The sequence below is a fragment of the Equus przewalskii genome, chromosome 4 (genome assembly GCF_037783145.1).
Source record: "Equus przewalskii isolate Varuska chromosome 4, EquPr2, whole genome shotgun sequence".
NCBI lineage: Eukaryota > Metazoa > Chordata > Mammalia > Perissodactyla > Equidae > Equus > Equus przewalskii.
This window is the reverse complement of record NC_091834.1, coordinates 38,603,596-38,618,789: the sequence shown is the minus strand read 5'-3', so window position 1 is coordinate 38,618,789 and position 15,194 is coordinate 38,603,596. Positions and strand designations below refer to the sequence as shown.

The 15,194-nt window shown below is 33.4% G+C and overlaps 1 protein-coding gene across 26 annotated transcripts in view; it reads right to left on the bottom strand.

Moving 5' to 3' along the window:
* PPP1R9A (protein phosphatase 1 regulatory subunit 9A) overlaps positions 1 to 15,194 on the bottom strand; it is a 313,914-nt gene that overhangs the window by 99,212 nt on the left and 199,508 nt on the right. For all 26 annotated transcript variants that reach the window (XM_070617521.1, XM_070617539.1, XM_070617526.1 and 23 more), the window contains exon 6: positions 4,795 to 4,930. In XM_070617521.1, coding sequence (XP_070473622.1) covers positions 4,795 to 4,930 — 136 coding nt within the window. The remainder of the gene's footprint in view (positions 1 to 4,794; positions 4,931 to 15,194) is intronic.

Sequence of the window (15,194 nt, the reverse complement as noted above, 5' to 3'; positions counted from 1 at the left end):
AATGTCATCCCTTGAATGCTTTCCACATAAAAACTACATTCTTGTAAACCTTTTAACACTTATGCAAACCACAGCTTCCATTATATTTCTGTCTCTAATTATTACATGTTAACACAAGCAATAAAAAATACACATCCATGTAGGCAGCTGCTTTAAATTGTATTCAATACTTTAAAAGACTCTAAAAAAATATCGTCATGATACAGTTATGATGATATTAATTTCCAGTAATGAAATCAAATTATGAAAAAAAGATTAAATTATGTTGGAAGAGCAGGAGCCTCAGCTTCTGGAGCGATGATCAACCTTGTTATGAACTACTGCCTAAAGAGACCTCGAAATGCCATCTGCAATCTAAGACTTTAAAATGTAATATATACTATATTTTAAAAAGCAAAAATAATCATATAATTTTAAAAGTGCATGTAAAACAACTCATTTTAATGTGAACAACCATATGTATTTTCTAATACCAAAAAGTAGTACAGTACCAGTTCATACTATTTTTCCAGTCTGACCCACAGTGTTTCACATTGCATAATGCTCTTTGAAAGAAACTGATACCCAAAAGATATATACATGACCCATGCTACACAAAACATATACCAGAATTATATCATCCCACCACTAAAAAGTTAAACATTGATAGCTGTGGAGTATGACAGGAGTTTAAATTTGTCATTGATAATTAAAATCTAGCTGAAAAATTTACCATAGCCCCAGAACTTCGTGGGATAATGCTGACTATCTGAGGAGTTTACTGAAATCTGCCATGGTTACCTTTCAGATTTGTTTTAAAAAGAAAGAAAGAAAAATAAAAGAACAATAATTTGATTAAATCCAGAAAGTCAGTCAGTAATCACAGATATATTCAGATCTACATTTAAAATTTTTCAATTATTCAGATTTATATCTCCCTATTCTTTATAGGATCCTCCCTTTTATTCGTCAGCCTTTAGGCAGAGCCATTTTAACTTTCTTTTTAAGTCAGAATGTTTAACAGAGTGGACAAAAACAGGAATGCAAATTAAAATTGAACTGGATGTTTGCTTATTTTAAACTCTTCTCGTTTGAATATTTGGAGAAAAAAACAGAAAATGCAGAAACAGAGTTTGGGGATGATTTATATATTTTAAATTCTATCAGAGTATGACTTACAATTTTCTAAAGCATTAAAACAGATCTATCTAAGCACACTCAACACACGATAAGGTATTCTTAATCCTAAATATGGTTCTAATAGAAGACCACTGTACTTGTACAATTTCAGGATACATTTCTCACGTTGCAATGTTTTCCCTGTAGACAATTCAAGCAAGCAACTCTCCTCTGTCACTGTGATAAGTTCCAAGTTAGAATCAACCTTAGATGATTTGACCAAAACCAGAAGCTATCTATCCTTCAGTAGACAATGCCGATCCAGGTGCCAGCTCTGGAAACTAGTTGGATGATCTTAGTTGTTCTGCATTTAATTAGAGGTTTTCCTGGCTGGCCCAGGACATGTCACAGGGGATACAGTCAAATAAAACTGATTCTAACTTTGAAATCACAAGATGATTCTATAAATGATAAGAAAAGTAAGAAACCAAGTGGCTGAGTACACAATCCAGGAACAACAAAGACATTGAAATCAATAAATTGTTCAATTACATATAAAATTAACTCAATTACTCAAGGAGCATTTATCCATTGGATAACCAATGTTGGTTCTTCTCATTTCCATTATGTCTCTTGGACATTTTACTTTGCATCAATGGCGAGCGAGAGTAAATATAAAATAGGGACATAACACTCAAATCAATCAATTTAACAATATTTGGTAGCATTAGTAAAAAAGTGAATTTAAATCAAGTAGATAAAGTGTTTACACAAGAGTGAATGTTCATTATTCACATAGCTTTCATCTCTCCCATGCAGAGAAAATTAACAACTGGTTTGAGGGGGGCATGTTTTGATGAGACAGTGTGTAAAACACAAGAAAGGGAGAAACGTAAGTCAGAGAGGAGCGTGAAAGAGAGAGAGAGACAAAGGAAAAGGCTCCTTGACCTTTTCAATAAGGTGAAGGTTACTTGGAGTAACATATTAGCAATCACCTGATTCTAGTTTGACAACTTGCATACAGAATAAAAAGTTTAACCTAAAGCTAAACCCTCATTTTTTGGTAAAATATCTGTACATTCAATTATTCTTCCCTTTAACCCTATCTTCATAAGATACTTATGGATTAAGGATTTGCCTAGAGTAAATTAATTCTCCAAGTATTCAATTTCCCTATTATTAGAAATATAAATCAAAGAATCACAGAACCTAAGTATTACAAGAAACTCAATCACCCAAAACAGGAGTCCTCTTTCCAACGTCTCCTGTTACCCGGTTGTTGCATGTGCGCCTGAACACAGGCAGACCCAGCAGCCCGCTCCACTCAAACGCAGCAGTGTGTTGCAGAGAGTCCAGGCTTTGGAGCCAAGAAGACCCTATTCTCATCCTGAATCTATCAACTCCCAGTGGCTCCAGTAGAAAAACCTCAGTTGCTACATTTCTAGACAACAAAATCTCTTCTGTTTGCTGTGAAGATTCCAGGAAATCACGTAGGAAAGGCACCCTGCAAAGCGCCTGGCACTGCATATTTATTTACCGCACCCCTCACCCCTGAAAATGTCTGTTCAGGTGACAGTCAACTCTGCTTTCTTTACAAAAATGGGCAAACAAAAAAATCCATATGATGTGATCCTAAGTATAAATGTTAAGTAACAAATATTCCTTTTGCATTTACTCAAATTATTAATTAGAGAAAAATCACTTATCAAAGAAAAAAGCTTTGTTAGCTGCTTGAGTTGAAAACCTTTGGGGATGAATGTGATCAATTCCTCAAAATGACTGGAGGAAGTATACAGTCTGTGATCTAAAAACTTCACTTGGACACACGGACAAAGAAAACACTTCAGTTGTTACCAGCGGAAGGAGGGTCGGGAGGGGCACAGGGGGTGAAGGGGAGCACCTATGTGGTGACAGACAAGAAATAATGTACAACTGAAATTTCACAATGATGTAAACTATTATGAACTCAAATTTTAAAAAAAAATTCACTTGGAGAGCCTTAAAGAACTTTCTTATTTTCCCTCTCTCTTTGTTAGACCTGATGCTTTATTTCACAATCTCATGGAATATTAGAAGCTGGAAGAAATTTAGAGATTTAGCTCAATCTCTGTACTTTAAAGCCAAAGACACAGACGCCCCCAGAGATTGGAAGGCTTGGCCTCCTCACCTTCCACCACTTGATGTCACCCGTACTCCCCTAAACCTCGGGTCCAAATTCTTTCCAGCAGCGTGAGCAGGTCAAAACCAAACCTGCAGAGAGTGACTCTACGATCCTCAAAGAGGCTTGCAGGCAAAGCAAACAAGAGTCTCTGATAAAACACAAAATACTAGCACAGAGAATTGAAATCTAGGTAAGATCAAAGTTCAAACACTTGAAGAAATCACTTTTTTAGTTTCTAAATCTAAGAAAACATTTTCAAAGATAATATCTCAGTATAATGAAAAAAGACTCGCCATTTCAAATGGACTCTGCAAGTGAAAAACTAAATCAACTAAATAGAATTCTAGGAGACGAACGCATTCACGTGAAGACTTTCTAATGCTTACTCTTTCATCAAAAGTTCACTGATGCACCGCTTTTAATTTTCTACTACAACAAATGGAGAATACATCTTCATTATACTACAAACACATAAAAAATTAATATACATTTGGGTTAAAACATTTCAGAACAAAAATACATGAAAAATATTTGAATGTCTGTTTACTAATCTTTACTACGTCCTGGCTAGAAACCAAAATGTTCTGGAAAAAGAATATATTCAGATGAGTAGAAGTTGGACATACGATGTTGCACTGTCCTTATATCAGCTGGTATAAAAAATATTTGTTTTACCTGAATATTTACTATATTTATGGAGTATGAAATACTACAACGAAATCGTTGATGAATCTTTTGAGATGCCAATATGAAACACACGCATGTTTAAACGTGTTTATATAAAGCATGTTGTCCCACTATATCAATGTACATTTGGCATTTACATTAGAAATAGACCAGCATCTGTATTATATTACAATACACAAGGGTTCCCGAGAGCCGTTTTCACTTGGGGGTTAGCTTCTATTCATTCACTTGATCTTCTACAGAGAGCAGGATGCAAAATTATTCCAATATGTATCTACTCTATGGAAAGTGTGCTGGTGGAAAAGCTTTGTTCTGCATTATGTTAGCACAAATCATAGAGAGCAGATCCAAAGGACTTTCTCTTCCTGGGGAAAAAAACCTCTGAAAACACTCAGCAATTTTTAGTACTTTTCTATGTATGTTTGTGTATGTAGCTGTGTGTGCTTTCACTATAAATATTTACTGATTTTTTGAAAGAGCATTACATACCGATTGTAGAAAATTTGAAAAAATATAAAGCAGGGAGAGAAAATCATCTAATTCCACCAATAAAGAAACAAACTATTCACATTTTGGTATTTTCACCCTTTTTTGTTTCAATGAATTTCTTTTAATACTTTGGTAAAAGATGACTTATTTGATTCCAACGTCTTCATACTGTAAATAGGGTACCATTACTTGATTAATAAATTAATAACAAATGCAGGTAATATTTCTCTTCCATGAGGCTGAATGTAGACACATTCTCCTGCAAAGAACCTGTCACACTGGTCCACGGTGAAGACTTCGTGAAGCAGGAACGTAGTGAGACGAGACGTAGGAGGAAGAACGTGCACAGCGCTGCTTACCTCATCGTCGTCAGCATCGTACTGGGCATAGTGCTGCTCAAGCAGCTCTCGCTGGCGCCTTTCTTGTTCCAGCGTCTGGCTTATCAACTGGGCTACCTCACTCACTTGCCCTGGTTTTTCGCGCCCAATAACAAATCTGTAGGAAGGTTAAAGAAGACTAATATAGTTAGACTCTCCAGCAAAAAGGAGTGCTAAGAAAAGTAACCAAGACTGACATCTCACCCATGAAGCCTCAGAAAAGTACTATCGCTTATATACTTTAAATGCTATTCCTGGGTGGAAGGAGAGGTTAGCTGAGCAATTAAAGTGATTTTTGCAGAAACAGCCCAAAAAAAAGATAGGAACCATAAGAAAGTTATTACTCTGGGAGAAGACAAAACAGATGTAAACCATCCTACAGTACTTTACACAATTTTGATGCCCTATAAAATGGAAGCAAACTCATAATTTCCTGTACCCCGAACTCATTTATTATTTCCATAATAACGTCCTCTTTCTACTACAAAAACTGCTTCAAAAACATTTTGAGGTATAGCATACTTTAGGTGGGTAAATAAATAGAGAGGCACTGACTTTTTGCTAAGTTATAACTTTGGAGATAAAGAGAAGAGAAAATAAATGTAGGGGGGTTTTTTTGGTTTTGTTTTTAAAATAAATAAAATAAGAAGAGGTGGTGAATTAATTCACTTTTTCTTTAGGAGAAAGAGATGGTATGAGGAAGGGTATGGCTTCAAGAAATAAAGAGACAGGAAAACATCTGTTGATGCTATTCCTGTAAGAAAAAACGTATAAGGAAAGGACCAGGGAAGCCATTTATTTATTGCAAGTCACAGTCACTTGTGAAACATCCTCATCAACACTATGTGTCTTGCTAACAAATTAACATACACTTTTTAAAGTCTTTTTACAGGAGTTCTATTTTTCTAAAAATACAAATAATAGGTCTCCATGATATAATTTCTTTACATGTAACTTTATTTTAGATGTGACACTTTATTTCATCTTGTTTCTAAATTGAAAATAGCAACATAATCAGAGAAAAGCATCAATCATACATATTTTTTTAATTGCACCATTCTCTGTACAAATACACTAAAGGTCAAAATTTATATACTTAGATGTTACTAATTAATTATCTTTTGGGAATTTTTTTTATGTAGTTTCAAACAGGACGCAGAAATTATGCTTGGGTGTTCATTTATCATCTGAGTTATTTTCCCTTGGGAATCAACTATAAATAGAATCTGTAAATACTAGAATTTTCATCTTTATTCAGGTATAATTTACACACAATAAAATAATCTATTTTCAAAGTATAGTTCAATAAATACATTTGACAAATGTATAAACCTGTAATCACCACATCAATAAAGATATAAGAACATTTCCATCAACCCAAAATATACCATTTCTCTTTCTAGAGTATCATCCTCACCCAGGGCCCATATTACATTTGGCTTTTCTAGAGTTTCATATAAACGAATTCATAGAGTATCTAGCTTCTCTGACTCATCATAATGTTTCGGAGACTTATCCATGTTGTTGCAAGTATCTGATTCGTTCCTTTTTATTCCTGAATAGTACTTCATGGTATCAGAATTGATGAATCATATGGTAACATATACTTAACTTTTAAAGAAATTGCTGAATTATTTTTCAAAGTGGTGGTGCTATTTTACATTTCTACTAGCAACGCATGAAAGCTGCGGTTGTTTTACATCCTCACCAGTACTGAGCATTGCTGTTTAAAATTTCAGCCATTCTACTGGGTACCTAGTGGTATCTTATGATGGTTTTAATTTCCAAAGGCCTGATAACTAATGATGTTAAATACCTTTTCATGCACTTACTGACCATTCATATATCTTCTTCAGTGTAACATCTTTTCAAATCTTTTGCCCATTAAAAAAACTGGATTGTCTGAGTTTTTACTATTTAGCTGTAACGGTTCTTTAAATATTCTAGATACATATCCTTATTTATATATATTATAGATACATACATAAACACAGATACATACACGCACACAAACAGTACATGCATCTGTGTTTGTTTTATTTATTTATTATCCTCTCCCAATCTGTGGCTTGTCTTTTCATTTTCTTTTCACTTTCAAGGAAGTCAAATTTATCACTTTTTAAAAGATTTGTTTCTTTTGTTTCCTATCTAAGAAATCTTTCCCTGATTTACGATTGCTAAGATTTTCTCCTATTTTTCTTCTTGAAGAGTTAATGTTTTGATTTTATATTAGGTCTACGATTTTTTCAAATTAATTTTTATGCATGATGTTTGGTAAGGGTAGAGTTTCATTGTTCCAAATGGATAACCAGCTGTTTCAACACCATTGGCTGAAAAGATATTCATTATCGTCACTGAATTGCCTCGGTACATTTGCTGAAAATCAGTTGACCAAATGTTTGTGGGCTGATTTCTAGACTTTCCATCTATTCCATTTATGTATTTATCCTTGTGCCAATACCACACTCCCTTGATTACCATACAGTAAATCTTGAAACCAGGTAGTGTGAGTTCTCTAACTCAGTGTATCTTTTTCAAAATTACCTGACTATTCTAAGTTATCTGAATTTCCATATAAATTTTACGATCAGCTTGACAATTTCTTTTGAAAAGCCCATTGATGTTTGATTTGGGATTGCTCTGAATCTTAAGATCAATTTGTGGAGAATTGATGTGTTAACAATATTGAGTCATCTGATCCATGAACATGGTGTATTTTTGCATTTATTTTCAAAACGTTATGTTAAAATACACATATTTCTTCACTCAGGCAGCTATTTGGGGTAGCGTTATACCACCCAGCTACACACATCTTTAAAGCCTTGTAATCTGGTATAATTATAGTATAGATTTGCAATAATAGAATGCCATCCTGATTAGTATGGTCCAGAGGGAAAACACACAGAAGTGGAACTGAACTATTCTCTATGCCTTATTTTCCTCGTGTGAAAATTAGTATCTAACTCCCTATCTCTAAAGGAGAGATAAAAGAATAAAATGTGGTATAGACATGAAAGGAGTTTAAGGCACTATTATTATGAGAGAACTGATAAAATCTCCCATTTGGAAAATTTATAACATTCAGATTACCTTTCTGTATGTTCTAAATGTTTGGTTCACTTTTATGCTGTCTTTATAAATATGTCCTATAACAGTACATGTACAATCTAACATATATAGAACTGAGTAGAGAATATAAAATTTAAAGGTTATTATTTCAATTATGGATTCAGAGGATGGATATGCTGTGACAGTATAATTTAGGAGTTAAAAAGGTTGGTAAAAGAGAAAAATGGCTTTGATAGGACAAATTCACTGAACCATAAACATGATGTACTGGCTCTGTGACCTTGAATATATTAATATTTCTAATCCTTAGTTTCTATATTTATCAAATGAATATAATAACTATAACAATACCATATAATCTATATAAAAATCTATGTAAGCACCTGGTGCCTAGAGAATGTTTAATACCTGTTTACTGTTGTTTTTACCTAGATAATGTATTAATATCTAGATATGGTTGAATGCACTTACAAGTACTATCTGTATACACTATCCCAATTACTTCTTACTTGATCACACTAGTTTTGAAAACAGACTAGGTTTTTGTGAGTCAACCCCACGAAAAAGAGAAAATACTTGCATTCAAGTGTGCTCTGCAAACCTTAATTTCTGTTGCCAGTGAAATATAAAATTATGGATTATATGATCACTTTAAATTGAATTTTAAAAATTGTCAAAAATATAACAATTAATAAAATCAGGAACAATCAGCCCCTCTAAATATATGTGACCAAATCAACTGATGTTTCTGCAAAATTATGATTTATATTTTAGACATTGTTATCTCCACTGAAATGACAATACATGTAGTCAAATCAGCCTGTTTCTGAACTTAAAGTTCCTTTAAGAAAAAAATATTTTTTCTTGCCACTTTTTATAATTTTTCTTTGTTTCAAACAAGGAATGGTGTGATCTTTTATTTTTTACCTATAAAGAATGAGGTCAAGAAACCAAACTGTATTGGACATTTAAATGAAAAACTAGGTATCTGCTAAGCTTATGATTGAAAAGTAATGGCAATACTACTAAAACTAAAATCTACAGTTAGGGTTTATGTTGTCAGCATGTCTTGTTTCTAATGTTTAAGCAATCAGCCTGTTCCAGCGTGAGTTATTTCACTACCAACTGCCCCCTCTTCCCCTCAGGCTGAGATACAATAGGCAAAGGCAGAAAAATAAGTTTTTCCTTTTCTTTTCACCTATTATCAGACCAAGCAACATCCATGTATTGTCCTTTGGAGTTTAGATGACAAGATTATATGGAACGCATCTGATTAGTTTATTGAATTCTCTGGTGAGCTGTCAAACAATTAAACAACTATAAAACTGCATTTCCAATTTGCTGAATTGAAGTCATAAAGATCCATCTTCTGTGTGAATGATGTAAGAGGTTATGTCAAAAAATGATGATTTATGAGTGCCTTGTTTTTCAGACATAAGTTATTCTAATAAAAGTGACATACTAGTCAAAAATGGCACTTGAATGATGTCAAAATTTTAAATTCTCAATGTGCAATTAAGGTAATCTAAAAAAGGAAAAGCTATATCGATAGTTATTTGTTCTTATATAATCATTCTTTCATTCAAATATTCTTTAAACAAATATTTACTGTATACTCACCAAAAATCTGAATGACATACATTTTTAAAAAAAGAAAAAGAAAAATAGATGCACAAGATCTACTCTCATTATATTTGAACCTTCGATCACAAGATCACATGCTGCCTTTAAACATTTTTGTTAAAAGTGTCTCACTTTTTCTATGTTTGATCACATTTTATGGTCTTACTCTGAACTTGATAGCTTTTTAAATATTTTACTTAATTCGACTGAACAAGCAGTGGTAAATGTCTATCCAGCGACTTTCACTAAAATTTGCTGATAGCATTTAAGGCTCAAGTCCTACATGACCAGCTTCTGCCTCTTTCTCGTACTTTCATACTCTTACATATTTTTCCTTTCTGTATTGGGAGCTAGATACTATATGTTAACATACTATACTATACATTTAAAATTTTTTAAATTCTTCTAGAAAAATCTTTGCTTTTAAAAGCTAGACCTGAAATATTTAAACTTAATTGTAAGCATTAGTTCTTTAAATAAATTTTGTATCTAACTCAATACTAATTATAAGAACTTTTTTCTATACTACATTTCAATGTAAAGAAAAAAAGAGTAGTTGAATCTTTAAAAAACATTGGCTAACACGTGATACTTCAAGGACTATATACTACATAATAGGTATAAACTTAAGTATTTTCTAAAAACGCTACACTCTTTCAAGAAGTGACATTTCCCTATTTAAGTTTTGATATCACAGGTTTAAATATTTGCACATACAAACATTAAAAACGAAACATTTAAGTGCTCATCTTTATATAGTGACACCAGAAAATGTTTCATTAAGCCCAAGTCCCCTTTAGGCAGTTTTTTGAAATCCCCACTGTTTTTAATCTTCTTTCTATCACTAGCGCTTGTTGACCATTCTCATATAGACGAGATTAAAAACTTCTACTATCTATGGTGGCAAGCCCATAGTGGCTGCTCCTCTTATCTGAGGGCCAGGAGGTAGTCTTAGGCGTACCGTAAACAAGAAATCCACAATGACTGACGATTTCCATGAACATGGCAATGCCCTCGCTGCCCTTCATTACAGCTGACGCTCCACTGTGCACAATCACAAAACCAAGGCCCTGATAAAAAGTGAGCCTCTCAATTTCCCCTTGTGCTGTAATGGTAACAAAAGATCTTATTAAAATGATATGAATGAAGTGAAAACATTTCAACATTTGATGCATTTCAAATGCAAATATCAGATACCCCAATGATTTTAAGTAAAAAAGGTGTTTTAAAAAGCTTGCATATTTAGAAATTATATGCCCAGTTGTGAATCCAAAATAAACAAGCGCATATCTATAAAAAATTCACTTATTCATTTATATTTTCTTTTGAATATTAGAACCTCTTCCAAAAAAGAAAGGGAAATATTTAAGACTCTCAGATTAATTTGTTTTCTATCGTGTGTAACTATACTTCCTATAAAATCATGACCTCCAGAAGTGTTATATGGCTCAATGTCAAAGTCTTTAAATATATATGCTGGGGATAAAAGCATGAGGAATGCATAGTTATTGATCATAAGTAGCAGGTACTTGCCAGAAAGCCTTTAAAGTTTAATGTGAATGGTGTTGAACCGCAAACATAATTAATTAGAAATTTCTCATACTGAAGCACAATCTCGTCTGTAACATCACTTTCCTCTAACAGTTGTCTTTTAGTAATAGGATGGTTATCTGGAGTTAAAAAGAACACATAATCCTTTCTCCAGAGTTCACGCTTTCAAATGCTTTATAACTGTTACCATGTTTTTTAAAACTTTTCTATTTTTTTAGACAAAATTTGTGGAATCTTCTACTTTTATACACATAGAAGGAAAAATGTTTAGACCTCACCATCCTGGTCAGTCTTTCCTAAACAGTCTCAAGTTTTTCAGGGTTCTTCTTAAGACAGGGAATGCAACATTAAACAAATAAATTATATTGTGGCATAACATTATCTGTTCTACCTGCCTGTCTATCCCTCCATCTGTCTGTCCATCCATCCACCTAGTTATTGATCACTACATAATAGGCAGCCTCTCAGATAGACCCAAGTGATTACTGGCTCCTCATATTCATATCCTGTGCAATTCTCTCCCCTTGAGAGTGGGATGGACTTGACTCATTTTTATCAAATAAAATACAGAACTGACGGAATGTCACTCGGATATTAGGTTACGAAAAGATGGCGGATTGCATCTTGGGTACTCCCTTTGATCACTTTCTCTGGGGAAGCCAGTTTCCATGTTGTAAGGCATCCTATAGAGAGGCTCTCATGAGAAAGCTGGAAGTGCATCACAGAAACTGTGAGATAATAAAAGTTTATTGTTTCAAGTCACTAAATTTTGAGGTAATATATTATGCAACAATAGGTACACTAACTATGCCATGCCCGTAGTGGTGAGCAAGACAGACAAGGTCCCACTTAAAGCTGTAGACCTCCAAAACAGGAGTTCTTAAAAGTTATGCTGCAAATCTATATTTGACTAATGAAAAGGGTCCAGACATAAAGAATTTTATATAGATTTTTTTTTCTGGTAAAAAACCAACAATAATTTTTTTTAAGTATATAGCACAATAAAATCTATATATTGCTAATAAAATTCAGCTTGACTACATCTGCTTGTCTTAAAGAGGCATAGTATTCCTTCCCAAATCACCATCAATATAATTCATTAATCATAACCATTACTATACGTTTAAAACATCAGTTTTATTGAGGTCAAATTTATATACAATACAATTCATCAAATTTAAGTTGTATAATATGTTGAGCTTTGACAAATACATATACAGGTGTATAACAAACACAATAAGCACAATACAGAACATTTTTGTCACTTCAAAAATGTTTCCTCTTTCCTCTTTGCAGTATAAATGGAGTCAAGCAGTGTCAAGACTTTAGTGTCTGGCTTTTTTTACTCAATATAACAGTTTTGAGAGTTATACATGGTGTTGAATATATTGGTAGCTCATTCCTTTGTATTGCTGAGAAATATCTCATTGTATGAAATATAATACAATTTGTATATACATTTATCTGTTAAAGGACATTTGAATCTTTCCAATTTTTAGCTATGAATAAAGCTTCTTTGAACACGCAACTATGAGTCTTTGGGTAGTTATATGTTTTCATTGCTCTTGAGTAAATAGTTAGGAGTAAAATTGTTGGCTGGTATGGTAAATGTTTAACTTTATAACAACTTACCAAACTGTTTCACAAAGTGGCTGTGCTATTACTGCATTCCTGCTGGCAATGAACGAATGTTAAAGTTGCGCCACATCCTCATCAATGCATAGTATTACACATCTCTCAAATTTCAGCCATTCTAGTGGGTGTGTAGTATTACCTTATTGTGGATTTAATTTACATTTCCCCCGTGATTAATGATGTTGAGCAGCATTTCATGCGCTTAACTGTTTATCTTTCTCGGTGAAGTATCTCTTTAATTGATTTGCACACTTTTAAAAGGATTGTATATCTCTTATTGAATTATAAGAGTTCTTCATATCTTCTAAATAACAGTCCTTTATCAGATCATTGTTTTTCCAATATTCAGTCTGTAGCTTGCTTTTCCATTTTGTTAAGGGTACTTTTTGAACAAATGTTTTAAACTTTGATACAATTCAATTCATCATTTCTTTCTCTTGTACTTCTCGCTTTTGTGTCCTAAAATCTCTTTGATTAACCTAAGATCATAAAGATTTTTGCCTGTTTTCTAGAAACTTTATGGTCTCAGCTGTCGCACTTAGATCTATGATTAATCTTGAGTTAATTTTTATATATACTCTGGGATGAAGGTCAAGATTTTTTGTGGTCTTTTTTTTTAAATGTGGTTATCCAATTGTTCTGCCATCGTTTGTTGAGAAGACTGTAATTTCCCCCATTGAATTACCTTGGTGTATCAATTGTTTATGTCTGTGCAGGTCTATATTGGAACTCTCTATTCTGCTCCATTAATCTTTATTTCTACCTTATGCCTAACTCAGACTTCTGTGATTAGTGTAGCTTTCAGGCAGGGGAAATCCTCCAACTCTGTTCTTTTTAAAAAAATGTTAATTTCTACAAAAAAGTCTACTGAGATTTTAATTGAGAACGTGCTTAATCTACAGATTTGGGGAAACTTGAAATCTGAACAATACTCAGTATTCTGATCCACAGTCTCTTTCTTCACTCATTTAGGTTGTCTATTTTCTCTCAGAAATATTTTGCTGAAGTCTTCAACCTATTATGTCAGAATATTCTTATGTAGCTCATGTTTTTGATGCTATCATAGATGTTATTTTTAATCTGAATTTTCAATTCTTTCTTGTTACTAGTATATAGAAATAGAATTTATTTCTGTACATTGACCTATCTCCTGTAACCCTGTTTTTCTCACTTACTGTTCTAGTAGCATCTTTTGAAGATTCCTTAGGATTTTTATATATCACATGTAAATAAAGAGTTTTACTTCCTCCTTGTGTTTTCCATTTCTTATTCTTGCCTCACAGAACCAACTATGACCTCCAGTACAATGCTGAACAGAAGTGGCAAAAGTGAACATACTTGAATTGCTTTGTTTTGTTTTGTTTGAGGAAGATTAGCCCTGAGCTAACATCCATGCCCATCTTCCTGTTTTATACATGGGATGCCTGCCACAGCATGGCTTGATGAGCCATGCATATGTCTACACCCAGAATCCGAACAAGCGAACCCTGGGCCACCAAAGCGGAGCATGCGAACTTAACCACTACGCCACCCCACTGGCCCCGCATTTTTCTTATACTAAGGGGAAAACATTAGATCCTTCACCATTAAGTACGTTAGCTGTAGGTTTCACTCAGATGCTATTTATTGCATTGAGGAAATTCTTGTATACTTCAAGTTTCCCGAGAAATTTTTTCTAATCTCCATCTCCTGAGATGAGCATATGAGCATATGATTTTTCTCTATTAGTCTATTAGCATGGAAAATTTCATAGGCTAAATTTAAAACATTAAATCAACCATGCATTCTAAAGATAAATGCCACTTGGTCATAATATTTTATCTTTTTCATATATTCTTGACTTCAATTTGCTAAAATTTTGTTATGGATTTTTGTATCTACATTAATGAGGAATACTAGTATGTAATGATTTTTGTTTTAATGTCTTTTTCTGAGTTTGGTATGATGGTAATGCTGACCTCATAGAAGTAGTTGACAGGTGTCCCCTCCTCTATGTTCTGGAAGAGCTTGTATAGAATCAGTGTTATTTCTCCCTCTAATGTTTGGTAAGATTTAGCAATGAAACAAACTGAAACTGGAATTTTCTTTGCTGGAAAATTTTATCTATAAATTCATCTTCATGTAAATAAACAACACGTTATTTTTTCTTGAGTGAGCTTTGGTACTTTCTTATAGTACTATCTTCTAAGAAGTTTAACCATTTATGCTAAGTTGTATTTATTAGCATAAAGTTCTTCATAATATTGGCTAGTCCTTACAATATGTGTTAGATCTGTAATGATGTCCCCTCTTTTATTCTAACTTGTATCTTCTCTGATATGAATTATCCCAACATTTTATCTTCCGTAGTTTCTCTGAGTCAAGAATTCAGGAAGGGCTCAACTGGGCAGTTCTGGTGTGATGCCTCTCATCAAGTTCAATCAAATGTTCATTAGGGTCAGTGTCATCTGAAGGCTTTACTGCAGCTGGAGGATCTCCTTCCAAGGTGTCTCCCTCACATGGCT